The following is a 17,127-nucleotide window of genomic DNA, read 5'->3' as shown; positions in this document are numbered from 1 at the left end:
ATAAACCATTTCATTTTACTTATACCTGTATAATGATTTTAACATGAGCAATCTCATCGACAACACAAAACTTGCACGATGTGAGCATCTAAAACTTTCTTAGTTTAGTACGTTCTTCCAGTCAGTTTTATAAGAAATTTCTAGACGTATGTTGAAAAGTTGACTCTGTTGATCCAAAATCAAAGGTTTAATTACATAAAGCATGTATAACAATTCTAACATCAGGAATGAATAGGACCAAATTCATAAAATCAGAGTGTCCAGAATATCCGTTGTTTTGTACGGTCCTCAGGTCAGTTTCATACTTCATTCCATATGTATCCCGCAAAGTTAAATCCATTCCTCCAAAATAAAACATTTTATTACATAATGAGCTTATATAATAATTTTGACTCCGGTCAGTTTTATAAAAAAATATTTCCAGATGTATGCTGCAAGGTTTGTGCGGAGTTGACACTGTTCCTCCAAAAAAAAAAGCCTCATTAAACCATCACTGTGTTAAATTACCATTTCAGGGACACAAAAAGTTGTCCCAAAATAGCTTCCGGAAGAAAAACCCAACACGGCGTGCAGTTTAACAATTGTATCCCTGTTTATATTTTAGCACTCATAAAAATGAACCATGTAAAGCTAATAAAATGATTTCAACACCCCAAATCTTATCAAGAACACCCAATTTGGCCAATGTAAGTGTTACGCAAGCTCTTTAGGTTATCTATAAAGTGAACCCTGGTGATTTAGTGATCAATCAATTCCTTAATGACGTGCAAATCACTCATTTACATATTTCAATGTCAACTAACAGATGACAAAATCCTGGCAACAGCTTGCGCCTTGCCGTAACTTGGGACATATTTTTTGAAAGGGAACAGAAGTCTTTGCACGGCAAAAAGTCTCTGCGCTCGGTACGGTGCCGCCGCATTCTGGGATTATCGTCTTAGTGGAGTGTAAACACGGTCACCGGCGCTAAAGCTGTTTACATCAAAAGTCTACACAGCCGTGTTGGGAAAAGCAGACTGAGAACAGAGAACAAATCACAAAAAGGTCCTCCATAGCCTATGCAACAGATGTAGAAAAAGAAAGAGGAAATCAGAGCCTCGAAGTGTTTGTAGAAGTCTGCACACCCGCTTAGAATTCAGAATGTGGTTGTGTTAGGAAGGAGCTAGTGTTCACCTAAAATGTTCAGCTTGTCTGAAGTAATGAACCTTTTAAATAAAATCCTGTGGCAATTTTGCGGAAATCAAATTGTAAAATGCCTTTACTTTATATTCTTCGTTTCCGAGGTCAACAACTGTTTGCTTCTCCCTTTAGCACAGAGCTTATTATTATTTTCTTTCACCCGACTTACTATTTGAGAACCACAGCTTTAGCATAACTGCAAGTCTTGGAACCCAGATATAAACGATTGTTTCAAACTGCTCCAATCAGTGCCCAGGAAAAAGAAGGCAGTTCTTTGATTAGTTGAGTTCAGAGTGGGAAGGCACTTGTTTCGGGAGGCATGTACTGGCCCGGCTAAAATGAAATGCACACTGGCCGCAATCTATTATCTTTAGTCAACTATTGATGCTAGCAGGGTCCCTCAGAGCACACTTTTGTTGGATTCATTTCCCCTTCTGTCCACCAAAAAGTGAACTGTACTCGTGCGGCAGCAATCCAATTATGCCAGATCACATATTGTTTGCAAGTGGGACTGGTGGTTCAATTTGTCTGTTCTGTCCACCAAAAAGTGAAATGTACTTGTGTGGCTGTGATCCATTATTCCTGATCAACTATTGCTGCAAGTGGGGACCGGCAAGACACGTATGTCGGGAGGCAAGCCGTTCTGGTCCACTAAAAATGAAATGAACGATTGTGGTATTCCCAGTCGACTATCGCTGAGAACAGGTTGCCTTGTTTTTCTGGTTTGTGCAGTTGGAGTGTGCCACTGTGGCCTGCTTAAAGTTAATTGCACTGTTTTAGTAGTGATTCATTATCCTGATCGCATATTGCTGAAAGAGGGGCCAGCAGAATACATTTTTGTCAGGACTGGTGCCTTTTTTTTGCTGTTTTGTCCAACAAAAATTGAACTGCACTCACGCTGCCCTGATCTGATATCCCCAATTGCATATTACTTTGAGTGGGGACTGGGTGAAGGTCTTTTTGTCCGTAGACGGGCTGTGTTCTCGGCTGCCGAAAATTACATGCTCGGTGGTGGCTGTGAACTGCTAGACTTTTGCTGCGAGCGGGGCTGGCAGAGTCTATTTTAAAAAACAGGGGGGGGCTACCAAGAGGCCTTTTGAATACTGGGGGGATTCTGGTCCCCAAGTATCATAATAAACAATAGATTACAGTATTGCACGGAAATATTTTGGCGATTTCTCAGCGCAGTGGTCCGGCAGCTCGTAGCGTTAACCTCCAGCTCACTCGGCCCACTCGTCCCCCTGGTGAGGAACAGATGCGAAGCGAGAGGAACAAATGGAAATCCAACTGGAAGCCCACTCACACGCCAGCAAACGAGCGAGCACACACCTCGCCAGCGCCTGCTCGCTCGCAGCTCGCCTACTCGCCGCCGTCTTTAAACACGCAGCTGCTCGCCTGCCTCCCCCCCATCCCGCCATCTTGTCGTACCTGCCGTCCCCCGCCGATCCCGGCAAAAACTGTGCGGCAGATGTTGTGAGCCTCTGAAGTGGCTCCCCGCTTCCCAAGGCTGGTCCCGCCACACCGTCAGATCGCATCAGATCTCTTTATTTGCGCCCGGGGCAAGTTCGGCACCGCAGCTGTGGCCGTGCGCCCCCCCGGCCCTGCTGCCACTGCCTACCTTTGGTGTCCAAGGCCCTCGGGCGAAAAATGTGAGACCCCCGGAAACAAAAAAACAACAGTTTCCCTCTCCTTTCCCGGCTGACTTGTCTGCATCTGCTGGAAAATGCAGCAGTGGCTCTGGGCAGTGGCATACATTTGGAATATATGATTGTCGCCAAAGGGGGCATCAGGTTTGGGGGGCAGCTCTTCACGCCATGGGACCTGTTGGAGGGCTCTGACCTGCGGCCAACAGATGTCAGCGACAACGCTTTTACCTTCACCTGTAGGAAAAAGCTCGGAAAACATTCACTGAAACATTTATGACCCTCCAGGAGGGGGCATGAAAAGCAGCCCCTACCCCAGGCCACCTGCAGGACGTGTCTGCTAATGACATCTAGTGATTGATCTTCCATAAACTTTGATGGAAGTTCCCTTCTATAGTACACCCCAAGGATGTACAGTACTTTAGAACAACATTGTGATGCTGTGTGGTGAGAATCACAATGTGAAATTATAGCAAAGGATAGAAACATATAAGCTAATGTGAAACCTTGCTATCATAGATAAAAACATTTAAGAAATACTAAGTGTAAAACACATATAGAAACAGAATGTCATTTTCCTTTGGCGAGGTTGATGGGGCCGTGGTTTGCTGAAAGAGCGCCAGGGAGCCACTTGAGAGTGCTAAAGGGCCACATGGCCCCATGTTCCTCCAAAGCTGTTTGTACATGATGTCATGAGATATTTGTTACAACTCAAATGCTTATTCAGGTGCCGACTGCTGGGGTTGTCTGTCATGGCTCTAATTCTGTCAGAGAAGGCAACTAGACGTCTCGTGCAAAGGGGTTAACATTGACGAAAATGACCAAAAACATCTTATTCTACACGGTAAATGTTGTAGGGCAGGGACGCTTTATCCTGAGGGTCTACTGGAATTTGGTAAAGAGTTTATGAGTCCACCAAATAAACATGACTAAAAAAATCATTTGAATCCTCACAACTGAATGAAGCACCCTGGACATGTTGGTTCAAATATTAATAACTCATCGATCCTCACTGTCACTTCCGTTGATTTGATTGTTTGATCATGTTTTGGGTCGACTCCAAAAAGGAAAAAGAAATAGCATTTCTTCAAGATTTCGATTTTGGATAAAAAGATGTTTATCATAGAGTGCCATGTCTACTCTGGTTCTAAAAAATTTACACTATGTTGTAATAAATGACAATAATTTAATTTTTTTTTTGTCTTACCTCATCAGCAGAAGTGGGCCGCATGAGGGACACTCGGTCATACTGCCGTCGCATCAAAGCCCATAAAGCATCCAAACGACCCTGATGGACCACAGGGCGCTCACTTTTGCAGTTCACCTCCAAGGTGAATAAAAAACAAAGATGGCAAACCTTGATGGGCGTGTACCACTTGCGGTCGGAGCGTTGATTGGAGGCGGGGGCTCTGGAGGTGGGACGCTTCATCATGGGCTCCTCAGCGTCTTCAGGCATGGACACTACCGCGTTTTTGGCTTTTTCCAGACGGGCGCCTTCTTCCGTGGAGCCCTTTTCGCCCCAGCGCACCTGCAGATGGAACATCAGCTTATTTTGTTAAGGGAGAGATGTGTAATGCAGAGAACCCTCCATACTTCTCAAATCGGTTATCGCTGTTCACTCCTTTCTCAGATTTTGAATTGATTTGATTTTGTCTTTGTTGTCTTTACTGATATCATTGAATCGTACATTGTGTTCTGTTAAAAAGCAGAAACAAATTAGGAATGGCACTCTGTGTTGGATGGGTGTGACTGTCTGAGTGCGCGACTGTGATAGGCTGGTGGATGCTGTCAGTCAAACAGCGGACGGGCACTGCCTCCGTAAACAAAGTCGCACATTGAAAAGAAATTCATCAAATAAATGAGACGGTGAGGTAAGTCAGATGAGTGCAACAAAATGGTGATAACCAGTGGGAGCTCCAAGGGGTATTTTTGAGTTCCAGAAGCAACTCAGGCGGTGGCTGGGAGAAGGCAAGAGCGGTGCTGCTAGTCTGGCCTACTGCTAACGGCTAGGCTAACAAATCTCCTTAGAGACTGCAGCGGACCCTGCATCTTGCCAACGCTGGGTCCATTAGCCTTGAAATAGATGGCCTAAAGCTATAATTTGTGGCAGACCACTACATTCAGGATGATTTTATTTTAATCATTGCAGAGATCTTGCTCATTTCTGGGACACCCAATGCTAGCATGCAGCTAGCCGGCCCCTCTCAAAATTGTTTTCTTACTCTGACAGAAGAAGCCCTCCAATTTCGTATGAGGACGATAAAAGCAATAATTCATGTGCAATTATGTGTTGTGTGTTATTATTTGTAGATCCATAATTGTTATTGTGTTATAGTTGTATACTCTCAGTCGGTAATGCATCATCTCAAGGTAAGTAAAACCTTTGGGGGCTTTTATGAAGGTGTAACAGTATTTCAATTTTTGCGGGTGGTTCTGGTCCCCATTAACCGCAAAAATGAAAAGATCTCTGTATACCCTTGAAAAAAAGAAAAGGCAGTGTGAACTAGTAACTCCTTAGGACAACATGAGTAATCGAGATCCTGCTGCAAAAATAACTCACAGGTAATACAAATTCCCAAAATTACTTTTTTAATTTTTGGGGTTGGTCACTTTGTCCCTGGGTTTTGTTATCAAACGTCATCTTTCAGTTCATAAGAAGACTGGGGGTGCAACTAACAATTATTTTAATAATCGATGAATTGTCGATTAAGTTTTTGATTTATCAATGAAGCATATTCTTTTTTTTTTTTTTTTTTTAAGTTTAAAGGTTGGTATTTGGTATTAGACAGGAAGTGGTCCAATCAAAAAGCTACATTAAGACTACAGCAGCACCGAGCTAACAGAATAAGAATCCTCGATGCGGGAAGTGAGCGTCCTCCGAGGATGCTGGGAAATCCCTGTGATGACTTACAGATGATGTGAGAAAGGGGAGGAGGCGTATGGTACTGAATATGGCAGACAGGTTGACAGGAGAGATGAGGTGACGGCATCAGGACGGGACGTCGAAAGACAGCCTGTCACGTCAGACATGTCGAGCGGCCGATTGATGGAGGGGAAGACGGACGGGCGGCAAAATCGGGCGACGAAAAACAGGCGTAAGCGATTTTATTGACCCGACGACACATTGCAGTCCAACTAAACATATTTAACTTTTACAACAGGTCAACTATTTGAGGACAGACAAAAACGGCTGATGGGTAAGCCGCGAGGGAACGATTAAGGAAAAGTAGAGGAACAAGGAGTTTAGAAGTAAGAATAAAAAGAATAAGAACGTAATGAGAAAAATATGAGGGAAGGAAGTACGTGAAAGAACAAAAAGACCCGTTGAAAGAAAAAACGAAAATTGAGTATATAAAAAGGAATCTAAAAGGGAAAAAGGAAATGAAAAAAAATATATATATAAACAGGAGATAAAGAGAGGAAAAACACAACAAGGAGGAGAAAAATAAATAGGAGAAAGAAGAAAATAAAGAAATAGATGGAATCCAAAATTCGAGAAGGTGGGTGGCATAATATGAGGAGAAGATGAAGAAAAAATATAAAAGCGGACAAAGGAGGAAGAAGAAAAAAGAAATCCTGACTATAAAGAGCTGAATCGTGAATGGTGAATGAAAATGAAGAAGCAGTGCATGAAGATGATATGAGTTGAAAATCCAGTCAAAAAGCTGAATAAAAAATTAAGAGGAAGGAGTGAAAGGATAGGCAAAAGAATACAAACTGGAGATAAAACGTGGGAAAAGAAGCATCTACCAGGAGAAGAAAATGAAATGACAAATTTAAGAGGAGGAGAAAGAAACAGAAAAAAGCCAATTAAAAAAAAGAAGGGAGGACAGAAGGAAGACTATGAAAAGGAAGATGAAGAATAAGAATAGAAGAAGGAAGTAGAAAAAACAAGTAAGAAAAACCATGAGCCTAAAAAGCAGAATATAGAAGATGAAGATTAAGAGGGAGTCAAAGACTAATTAAGAAAAAAAAGACAAAAAGGAGGATTGAAGGTAAGATAAGGACTTCCTGACTGACCTCCATGCGCTTGATGCCTCCCGCTCCTCTTCCTCCGTAGTAGGAGGCGTCAACCGTTGGCCATTTCTTCTTCCCTGCCGGCTCCGGTTCCTAAAATACAAACACCATGAAGTTATTATTAAAGACAACAATCTTTTTTCTTTCACTCAAGGTCTGTTAAAACATGCAGAATACAATATAGACATGAACTAAAGGGACAACAACAGTGAGCCAGCTTCCATATTTACTGTAGAGTAGCGGTCAAACCTCTTTGTCCTGCTGGGTTGGACAACTGTCCGACAACACAAGCGTTCCTACCTTGATACACCAAAAAATTAACTTGTGTCACACCACGGATGAAACAAAAATAACAATCAACGCCAAACATACATTTTAGCCTTTACAGGCACTATCCAAAAAAGGCTCATTAAAAACTGCAATAAAGTAGACCGAATGGATAGGGTATCCTTGCCTTACAATATTTTCACTTTATGGTGTGGGATTACCATACATGATTTTTTGCCACCTCTTTACGGCATTGTCGCCACATCAGATACAAGTTACCGTAAATTCCGGGCTATAGAGCGCACCTGATTATAAGCCGCACCCATGATATTTTAGGGGGAAAACAGATTTTGACCATACACAAGCCGCACCTGTATATAAGCCGCATGCACCTACATCAAATAAACACGAAATTAATCCAAGACATACTTCAAGTCCCGCGATTAAAACTAAATGTCCTTCACTGAAGCACACAGTCCAAAAATCACAGCCGGCAAAATGAACGTAAAATGATATAGGCACTTAAAATTTGTTGCAGACCGGCAGATTCTGGGTGCCCGTTGATAGTAAGCGAAGGAAAAAAAGTGTATATTTCCAAAGGTAAGGGTGGGAAAAATATATATCCATTATTGTCCACCGTGTCCACAAAAACTCACCTTTACCGGTCTCCACTTTCCCATCAGCCCGCGTTTGCTCCGCCCCCTCTTTTTTAATTTGCTCGTGCAGAATAAGTGACTCAAATAAATACAAATAAATACATTACAAAAATATACAGTTGCAAATACATATTACACATATTTACAAAGAAAGACGGTACATCGAGAGAGTTTTCAAAGCTTTAATAATAATAATATAACTTTCATCCTAAACCGTGCCTTTGGGAGGTAGCCTCACGCTACTAACAAGACGCTCGCTTACCTGCAAATGAGTCTGTTAAGGAAATAAATGCCGTAATCGTTAGCATCGCGGCAGACGAACCGCTTCTTGCTCCTTGGTAATGACGTCTTGAGTTGTCTTTATCAATGTCGGAAAGAAACTTTATCATGATGACGTCGTTCCACGCTCCCTTAATTCAATACTCCTCAGCAATATCCAGTTTTCTTGTAACATGGAAGCTGCGTCATGAACCTTAATTTGTGCAATTTGCACGATGAGGGTTTGTTTACGCTCATAAATTGTGATCGTCCTCGGTGCATATATTTCACCGGTCTAACTGTTACATCTCATATTCGAGTGCCACTGGTGGCCGTTAAAAATTTACATAGATTGGCCGTTAAAAATTATATAGATTGGCTGCATCTCTGAATAAGACGCAGGGTTGAAAATTTAGGAAAAAAGTAGGGGCGTATAGTCCGGAATTTACGGTATTTTGATTCCTAAAAACGTATGTTCAAAATTCTAACTTTGAGGTTTACGATGCATACAAGCCCTTTTTTCCCAGTACACGGTTCTGGCCTTCCTCGCCTTTGAAAAAAAACTATATCTTTCTTTTTTAAGCAGAAATGTTTTTTTCTTCATTAAATGGGTGGTCCATTGTGCCAAACTGCCGAGAAACATGAAAACAGTTTAAAGCATCTACAAGCACTTCACCCGAAATTCAAGCACTTTTCAACCCCTCAAAACACAAAAATAAAATTCAAGCATTTTCAAAGATTTCAAGCCCTCTTATGAACCGCTGTACCTAAGTGAACATAATCGGTGTCTACAAGTGTTTAATAAACACTGGTTATTTTACTGTGTACCTTTTTTGCAACCTTATTTTAACAACACCATGGAACAACACCTGATTTGTATTAAAACTCAAATTTTGATCCTTATCCAAAAGTGCAAAACATTGAAAGCAGACTCACGGGTGGTGGAGGTCTTGAAGGGGGCGGCGGTGGCGAGGGGTCTTTGATGACCTGGATAAACAGGACGAGAAAAAAAATGTCAGCAGAAGTCAGTCATGAGATGTCCAACAAAGCCATGACGAGAGCTTGACGGCTGACAGGCCGATGAGTCCAAAAGAAAAGGCCCCCCTCACAGCCCCACCTAGCAACACGCTAACTCTGATTAGCGTTCCTGCTTTGCACCATGAAAAAAAATGACCTCAACCCCCCCGAAATATGAATAGTCAACTTGTTGACAGGGAGCGGGGGAGTCTTAAATTAATTGGACGACGTTAAACGCACCCGAGCGCACCAAAGTCCTGACGAGTTAATTACCTCCAATAAGATGGGAGACCGAGAGGAGGAAGAAGACAAGGGGGAAAAAAGAAAAAGAGGAAAAAAGAGATTGATTTGGAAAGTGGAGGAAGACAAAGAGTCTGGGAATGAGTTAAAGGAAGAGGTGAAAAAGAATAAAAAGGGGATGAAAGGTCAAGGAAAAGAATGTTTGAAGATTCGAAAAGGAAAAGACGAGAAAAGGACAAAAAGGGGTAAACTGCAGGAATAAGAATGACAGTAGAAGATGAAAAAAATAGGAAGATTTGAAGAAATATAAGAATGGAGGACAAAGAGGACAAGAAAAAAAACCAAGGACAAAAATGGAGATGGGAAGAAAAGATCGAGGCTAAACAGAAAGAAGACAAGCAGGAGGAAAACAAGGAGAAGAAGGTTAAGTGTGGTTAAAGAGGATGAGAAAAAGAGAAGGCTAAGAGGTAGATTAGGACAATGGGTCAAAAAAAAAAAAAAAAGAGGAGAGGTCAATTAGGAAGGGTAAAAAGAGAAGAAAGAATGCCTCAATTAGGAAGGAGGACAAGAGGTATAAGGAAAAAGCTTAATTTCAAGAAATGGGAAAAACTTCAAGGAAGAAGAGCTCAATTACAGGGAAAGGGAGGAGGGAGATGAGGTCAATTTGGAAGGATAAAAAAGAAGGAAGAAGAGCTCAATAAAGAGAATAAAAAGAAGAAGAAAGAAAAAGGACTAGGAAGAAGACCCCAATTACAGGGAGGAGGGAAGTTAAGTTCAGATTGGGAAGGAGAAAAAAGACAAGGAAGAGGAGCTAATTTATAAAGAAGAGCTAATTTGGGGAGAGGAGCTCAATTGGGAGTAAGGAAAAAATAAAGATAAGGAAAAAAGCTCAACTAGGAATATAGGAAAAAAGAATTAAAATGTTCTTAATTGGGAAAGAAGGGGGAAAGGGGGAAGGGCTGAATTTAAAATTGAGACAAAGAGTAAAAGGAAGAAAAGCTAAATTAAAAGGAGAAAAAAAAGAGCTCTATCAGAAGGAAGAAGAAAATAAGAAGAGTTCAACTAAAAGGAAGGGAAGGAAATGAAGAAGATCTATATTAGGAAGGAGGACATCAAATAGAAAGAAGGGCACAATTAATCAGAAAACAAAAAAGAGAAGGAAGAAAACCTCAATTAAAAGGAATCGGTTAAGTTAGAGAAGCTGAATAAGGAAGGAGAAGAACGACAAGGAAGAAGAGATCATTTAGATCACAGGTGTCAAAGTGGCGGCCCGCGGGCCAGATCAGGCCCGCTAAGGGATTGAATCCGGCCCGCGAGACAACACTCAGAGAAGCACAAGAGAAAAACAAGCTGCAGGTTGAAATATGTCCACTTGATGTTGCCAAAGCCAGGTGCCTCGAACAAAGACACCGTACTTGTATATCTTTCTTTCTGTCTCTCTCTCTCTCTCTCTCTCTCTCTTTTCCACCCCTTTACTCCCACTCTCTGTCTCTGTCTCTTTCACTCTCTGTGTCTCTTTTTTTCTCTTCCTTTGTTGCTCTTTGTTTTTTTCTCTCTCGGTGTCTTTCTAACTTGTTTTGCTCTAACTTCCTTTTTTCCTTTTCTCTCTTTTCTCTTTCTCTCTCCCTACCCTTCACACTTTCTTTTCTCTTTTCGCTCCTTCTGTCTTTCATTTTCTCTTTGGATTTCTTTCTTCCTCTCCCTTTCTTTTTCCCCTCTCTCAAGACTTTTTATCTCTTTTGTTTCTCACGCTCTCTCCCTCTCTCTCTCTTTTTTTTCCTTTTCCCGCCCTCTCTCCTTTTCCCTCCCTCTTTCTCTTATTTCTTTATCTCTCTTTTTCTTTCTCTTTAATCCACTAGTCCGGCCCCCGACAGAATGTTTGTTCTATCGTGTGGCCCCCGAGTTAAAATGAATTTGACACCCCTGATTTAGATAAAAGAAGAAAAACTCAATCGGGAAGTAGGGAAAAATGAGAAAAAGAGCTTGGTTAGGAAGAAGGAGAAAAAGACAATGAAGAACAGTTAAATCAGGAGAGGAGAAAAAAAATAAGGAAGAAAGGCTAAACCAGGAAGGAGAAATGAAGCAGGAAAGATCCAAAATGAGACAAGGTCAATCAGAAAAAAGATGAACTAAATTAGGAGGAAGAAGGAAAAGGGGAGAATAGCTCACTAAGGAAGTAGAAAAAAGAAAAGAAGAGATCGTTTAGGAAGGAGAAAATAAAAATAGGTAAGAAGATTTCAATTATGTAGAAGAAAAAAAGAATGGAGAAAAGCTAAATTACAGAGTAGGAGAAAATAAAACGAACAGCTCAATTAGGAAAGGAGAAAAATATTAATGGAAGAAAAAACAACCAGGACGGAGAAAAAGAGAGCAACTCAATTGGGAAAATTGAGAAACATTGACATCGAACTCACTTTTGCTTGAAAAAGAATTATCGGTAAAATAATCCCAACAAACATCTGTTTGTGGCATCGCGTTAAAAAAGGGCGCGCTCGTTAGCATAATGGAGGAAAGTCATCAATTAGGCTTAATTAATTCCTGTCGGACACGCCGCTCGGCAAATCGTTCGACCTCTCCATACGCTAGCCGGCGTCGTTCCCACCGCTAACGTACGCTAGCAGGATTAGCTTCCGCATAAGCAGATTTTACGGACATATTGTGGGATCAAAACGAGCGGACAATTTCGCTGCTCACACTTGCTGGACAGATGTGATAAAAGGTTAAAAAATAGACCACGGAAAGACGGTAAACACCAATTTGATGGAAAATTGTTTCGTAAGATATAGGAATAGTTCGCATTGGTGCATTCACATTGAGCCTAAATCTAGATCAGGCTAAGAAAAAATACATCACTCCTTTTTAGTAGCTACAATAAATAAAAAAATAGATGAAAAATAAATTAGTGGAGATCAAATGAAACAAACTGCTTGAAAAAAAGAGCCTGGTGTGTGCTATAACACACCCTGCTAGCTAGCACTCATATGTTGTGCTCAAAGCTGCTAGCCTATTGTTACAGGAGCACCTGCTTGCCCTCAGTTGTCTTTTGTTGTTGGATTTTTTTCTTAAAGGGACACTGTGTAATATTAGACCACTAGATGTCACTGTACTGTGTAGTGCAGAAACCTTTTGGAAGCGTTGAGCGACTTTTTAGTCACTGATTAGTGAAAAACGCTACCAGTTTGTGTTTCTAAAATGTGACTGCCTTGCTTTTACTATGTTATTACTATGTTGTAATTATTAGAGGTTCAAATAGGCTCAATCAACCACTAACTGAACATCACGCCAGTTAGAAATCAAGTTTCCTAGAAAATCACAATGACCCATTATATATATTCAGAAGCAGTACGTGGGCTGATCAGGCTCTCAGGGGGCCACCTGGTGCCCGCAGGCACCACGTTGGAGATCAGTGCAACCGAAGATAAGTGCTACAAAGAACAAGGAAGATTATAAATGACAGTCTAAGTAATCAAATTGCAACGTTTTTCTTTAAAGAGACCGAGAGTCTAATTCCACTGTATTATGTCTGAAACCGAGTGGGACAAATTGCAACCAATGTTAATTTCCCTTCGGGGATGAACAAAGTATCTATCTATCTATCTATCTATCTATTAACTACAGAGACTCAAAGTGAACAAACTGAAACATTTTTATTCTAATTGATATGGCTCTCCGGTCCCCTGAAGTCCAAAATCAAGAGCCTTCAGCTGGTAAAAAATGCTGCAGCAAGGCTTTTAACTAAGACAAGAAAGTTTGATCGCATTACCCCGATTTTAGCTAACCCGCATTGGCTTCCTGTTAGGTCAAGATGTGATTTCAAAGTTCTGTCGGTAGTATACAAAATCATGCATGGACTTGCTCCCTCATATCCTTCAGATATAATTTCCCCCTATGTTCCGGTCCGGAGCCTTCGCTCTGAAAACGCTGGTCTACTAGTGATCCCAAGAGCCAAAAAGAGATCCGCAGGTTTGAGAGCGTTCTCCATTCGGGCCCCGGTGCTGTGGTTGCTCTTCCCCCTGAGATTCGATCTGCAACCTCAGTGGAAATGTTTAAATCGAAACTTAAAACACACTGCTATTCTATAGCATATGAATAACCTATATTTTATGTTGACAATATCTGTGTAATATTTGCCCTCTTGCAGGTTTTAGATCAGGGGATGGTGTAATAATAGTCTGTAGTTTGCAATAATCTGTGGTCTGTGCAGCCCTTTGAGACTCTTTGTGATTAAGGGCTCTACAAATAAACATGACTTGACTTGACTAGTGGAGAGACACGACCATGTTGTTATACTAATTCTGATGAAAATCAAAATATAATATAATGTGGAACTTAAATGCTTCAAGTACTGTCAGCTGATTAAAGGTTATAGTGTGGAAGCAAATGACTTGCTTGATTGAATGTTATAGAATTGCAATATTAGGTCTCACTGGTGCCTCCTTAACGTTACAAGGAAGTAAAGAGGAAACACGACCACGTTGTGCTACTACTTCTGTAGAATCTAAAAATATAATCTGGTGATGAATTTAAATTGTTTAATATATATGGCTGATTAAATAGTGGTGTGGCTAAAGTGACTTGTTATAAGGTCTCTCTAGTGCCTCACACACATTATCAAGAGGCAGAGAGGAAACACGGCCAGGGTGTGGTAGCATTGAAAATTAAAATGTATTCTCATGAGGAACTTAATGTCACAAGCCAGAAACAGAGACAGGACCCAATAGCGTTCCTTTTACTCAGTTTTATTGAGAAAGAGAGCAGTGCTTGCTTCCACGATCTGATGATCGTCAGTCATGGGTAGCTGATGGCAGGAACGCGGAAGTGGCACTTCCGTGTCAAGCGAGGGTAGGCGTAGGCAGCGGGAAAACAGGTCGATGGCCGGGACAGAGGAGCAAGGGCAGTCACGAGTCCAGAAAAGAGGTCGGCAACAGGTATCAGGCAGGAGAAAACCGGGCAGGAAAATGTCGGAAGGTATGGAGCTTGCCTAGCTAGGAGCATAGGTTCGCAAACGTTTTGACAGCTTCCTCTTGGAAGCCGGGGGTTTAAAAAGAGTCTTTGAACCAATCAGCGCTCAGGGCTGGTGGCGCCAATGGGGCAGTCGCATGTGCCCCGAATCAGCAATCATGACACTTAAATGGTTCTAATATTTCTAACAGGCATGTGTTGGCTGATTGAAGATGCGTAGAATTAAGTGGCTCCCACAGTTTCTCAAAAGGATAGTGAAGAGATGTTTCTACTACTTGTGTAGAAAACGAAAACGTAATCCAAAGAAGAAATCAAAAGCTTTGAATCTATTTTTAGTAATGTCAGTTGATTGAATGCAAAAGCGTTGCATTATCCGGTCTCACCCGTGCATCTATTTGACCGGTAACGGTAACATCACATTCGGCTGTTATCTCGGAGAAACATGAACCTGAAAATTGCCATGCATTCCTCGAAATTAGCTTTGGTAAACTATTCGCAATGCTGGTTATCAACTCATCCGATTCTGACCCGAGTGGACCTCGCCTTTGATTCTGGTCCCGTTTTGCCGTCCGTTTCCCAAGTCAAGCACAAACAAAAGAAAAGGATGATGATGACCCTCGGGCTGGCTAGGAGCCCGGCCAGGATTGGCGGCACGGGCCCCGACCCAGCGCAGCCCGGCAGCCTGGCGGGGGTTTTAAAGAACGGGGGGCCGGGGAGGTTTAAATATTAACAAGGCACACATGGCCCTCCTCTTGTGCGGCGTTCCCCGGGTGCGAAGCGACAGCAGCTCCCCGCACCAGGACAAACACCGCGCCGGCCAGACATGCCGAAGGGGGTTTACATTTGAATGCCTTTGTTGCCGCTCCAAAATATGCTTCCGTCTCACGCCGGACGCCGGCCGGCCCCGCAGGTTCTTTAGCGCCAGGTGATGTCGCTGGTGAAGGGGCTTTGCATTGCCGGCTGGGGCAAAAAATAAAAATTCCGGGACCTGGGGAAAAAGAGCGCCATCTGCGCCCTCCCTAGGTCCCGTCGCTGCTAATCTGCTGTGGATTTTTCTAAAGTGGCTGCGAGTGTTTTCCAAAGGGCCCGAGGGCCGCCAGTTGACAAAGTACAAGCCGCTCTCAAAGAGAACAATGAAGGCGCTCGTGACATTCACGGGAGTCAACGCTTCTGAAATGAGTTAGAGTCTGAAACTTTTGGGCTAAAGATGAGACAATTCCCATTTTTGATTGAAACAGACGAGTCAAATCGTTCAGTAAAATAACCACAGAAATGACAGTTGAATAAATAATCAAACCTATATAATAACAGTACTGAAACCATAGACTCCCAGTGCACAACGTCCCTCGCTGATAATCTTATTCAGTTTTTAATATTGGACACATGCAATGATTGCATAAGTTGCCAGTTCATTTTTTTGACTATAATTGTTCGCTGTTGTTCGTTAATTTGATTATATTGCATCGTTTAGATCATTGTCATAAACAGCCAATCATGTTGCTGTTCTTGATTTCCAAACCCTTTTGATCTGCCTTTTGCATCCAGGCTTTGGTAGTAACAGATTACATGTAACAGTGTTACATAATTAGGATACCCAACAAATGTAATTGTATTTCGTTAAAATGACATTAAAAATACCTAATCAAAAAAGCGTGCGTAATACAACTAGTGAATCATTTTTTACGCAGCAAGTGAAAGAGACGCGGAAATATAATTCAAATGTTTACAACTCTTAAACAATGTCTAAAAAAATGGCCAAAGTAAAATACACATCTGCAAGTGGTCGAAAACGGGTTGTTTCCATACGGCCACTTTTGGAAACGCCTAAACCAACCCATAGGAAAATGTGTAAGATACAATGCTTAGTTTTTCAGTTTGAGATCAAATTTGACAAGGTACTAGGTAAGGCTTCAAGCTTTTGTCTCACCTGTTTCCCAACTAAGATACCCATGCTACACTCATCTGCAAGATTTTAATTGCAAAATATTTTCCTAAAGGTTGAAAAACAGCATTCAATTTACTTTGGTTGCGTCTTGGATTGGAAATTTACGCAAATTTTACAGGAACGTTAAGGGGTTAATAGAGAACATTTTCAACTTTTAATTATATGAGGGCACCTCAAACGCCGCACCCTAACTTCAAATAATAAAAAATATGATATCAAATTATTAATTGATTATTTCAAATTAAATTTATAATTATTTTAAAAATATATAGATTAAAATTGAAGTCATGTATTTTGTTTATCACTCATGTTTCTGTAGTATTTCATTTTGTATTTGATTACTGGAAAAATCAGTGCTTCAGTCTTTTTTCCATTTTTTTGTCTTTTGAAAAAAAAGATCATTCTTTTTTTACCAAAATTTAAATTATAGAACTTGTTGATATTAGTAGTGAGCGCCCAACTAGTCTTATTGCCTGAAAAATGTAAGTCTTCAACATGTACTCCTCAACATTGTGGTCAAGTAAAACAACTATTTATAAATTATATATTAAACAAAATAAAAAAAATTGCAATCCGTCTTTTTTCCGTGTTCATCTTTTGCAAGCCAAACGGATTGATTCCGTGAGATGATTGGCATAAATGCAAGACAATAATTGCACGGAAGCGTGAAAAGAGAAACAAAATGGCCTCTGTGGCCTGGATCCTGTCCGGCTGGCTGCTGCCGTTGCCTAGCGACAGCACACAAAGAAGCTCAAACAGGAAGCGCGGACCACACCGACAGATTGCCAACAAAATCTTTTATTTGCGAGCCACCGGCATCACGCCGCTACCTGGGGATCGCCATGATTAATAATAAGCGAGGAGATTGGTGGCGCTTTTTGTCGGATTTACGAACGACTCTGCAATGTCCTCGTAAGTATTTCGGATAATCCTGTCGTTCCAT

The 17,127-nt window shown here is 41.4% G+C and overlaps 1 protein-coding gene across 1 annotated transcript in view; it reads right to left on the bottom strand.

Annotated features, from left to right (window-relative positions):
- antxr2a (ANTXR cell adhesion molecule 2a) overlaps positions 1-17,127 on the bottom strand; it is a 109,185-nt gene that overhangs the window by 35,865 nt on the left and 56,193 nt on the right. The window contains exons 13-16 of the mRNA XM_088335679.1: positions 8,957-9,007; positions 6,843-6,932; positions 4,180-4,350; positions 4,030-4,110 (exon numbers count right to left, since the gene is read on the bottom strand). Coding sequence (XP_088191805.1) covers positions 4,030-4,110; positions 4,180-4,350; positions 6,843-6,932; positions 8,957-9,007 — 393 coding nt within the window. The remainder of the gene's footprint in view (positions 1-4,029; positions 4,111-4,179; positions 4,351-6,842; positions 6,933-8,956; positions 9,008-17,127) is intronic.

The sequence above is a fragment of the Urocampus carinirostris genome, chromosome 5 (assembly GCF_059441175.1).
Source record: "Urocampus carinirostris isolate Australia breed hairy pipefish chromosome 5, RoL_Ucar_1.0, whole genome shotgun sequence".
Classification (NCBI taxonomy): domain Eukaryota; kingdom Metazoa; phylum Chordata; class Actinopteri; order Syngnathiformes; family Syngnathidae; genus Urocampus; species Urocampus carinirostris.
The sequence above is the reverse complement of the archived record's forward strand: the minus strand, read 5'-3'. Positions and strand labels throughout refer to the sequence as shown.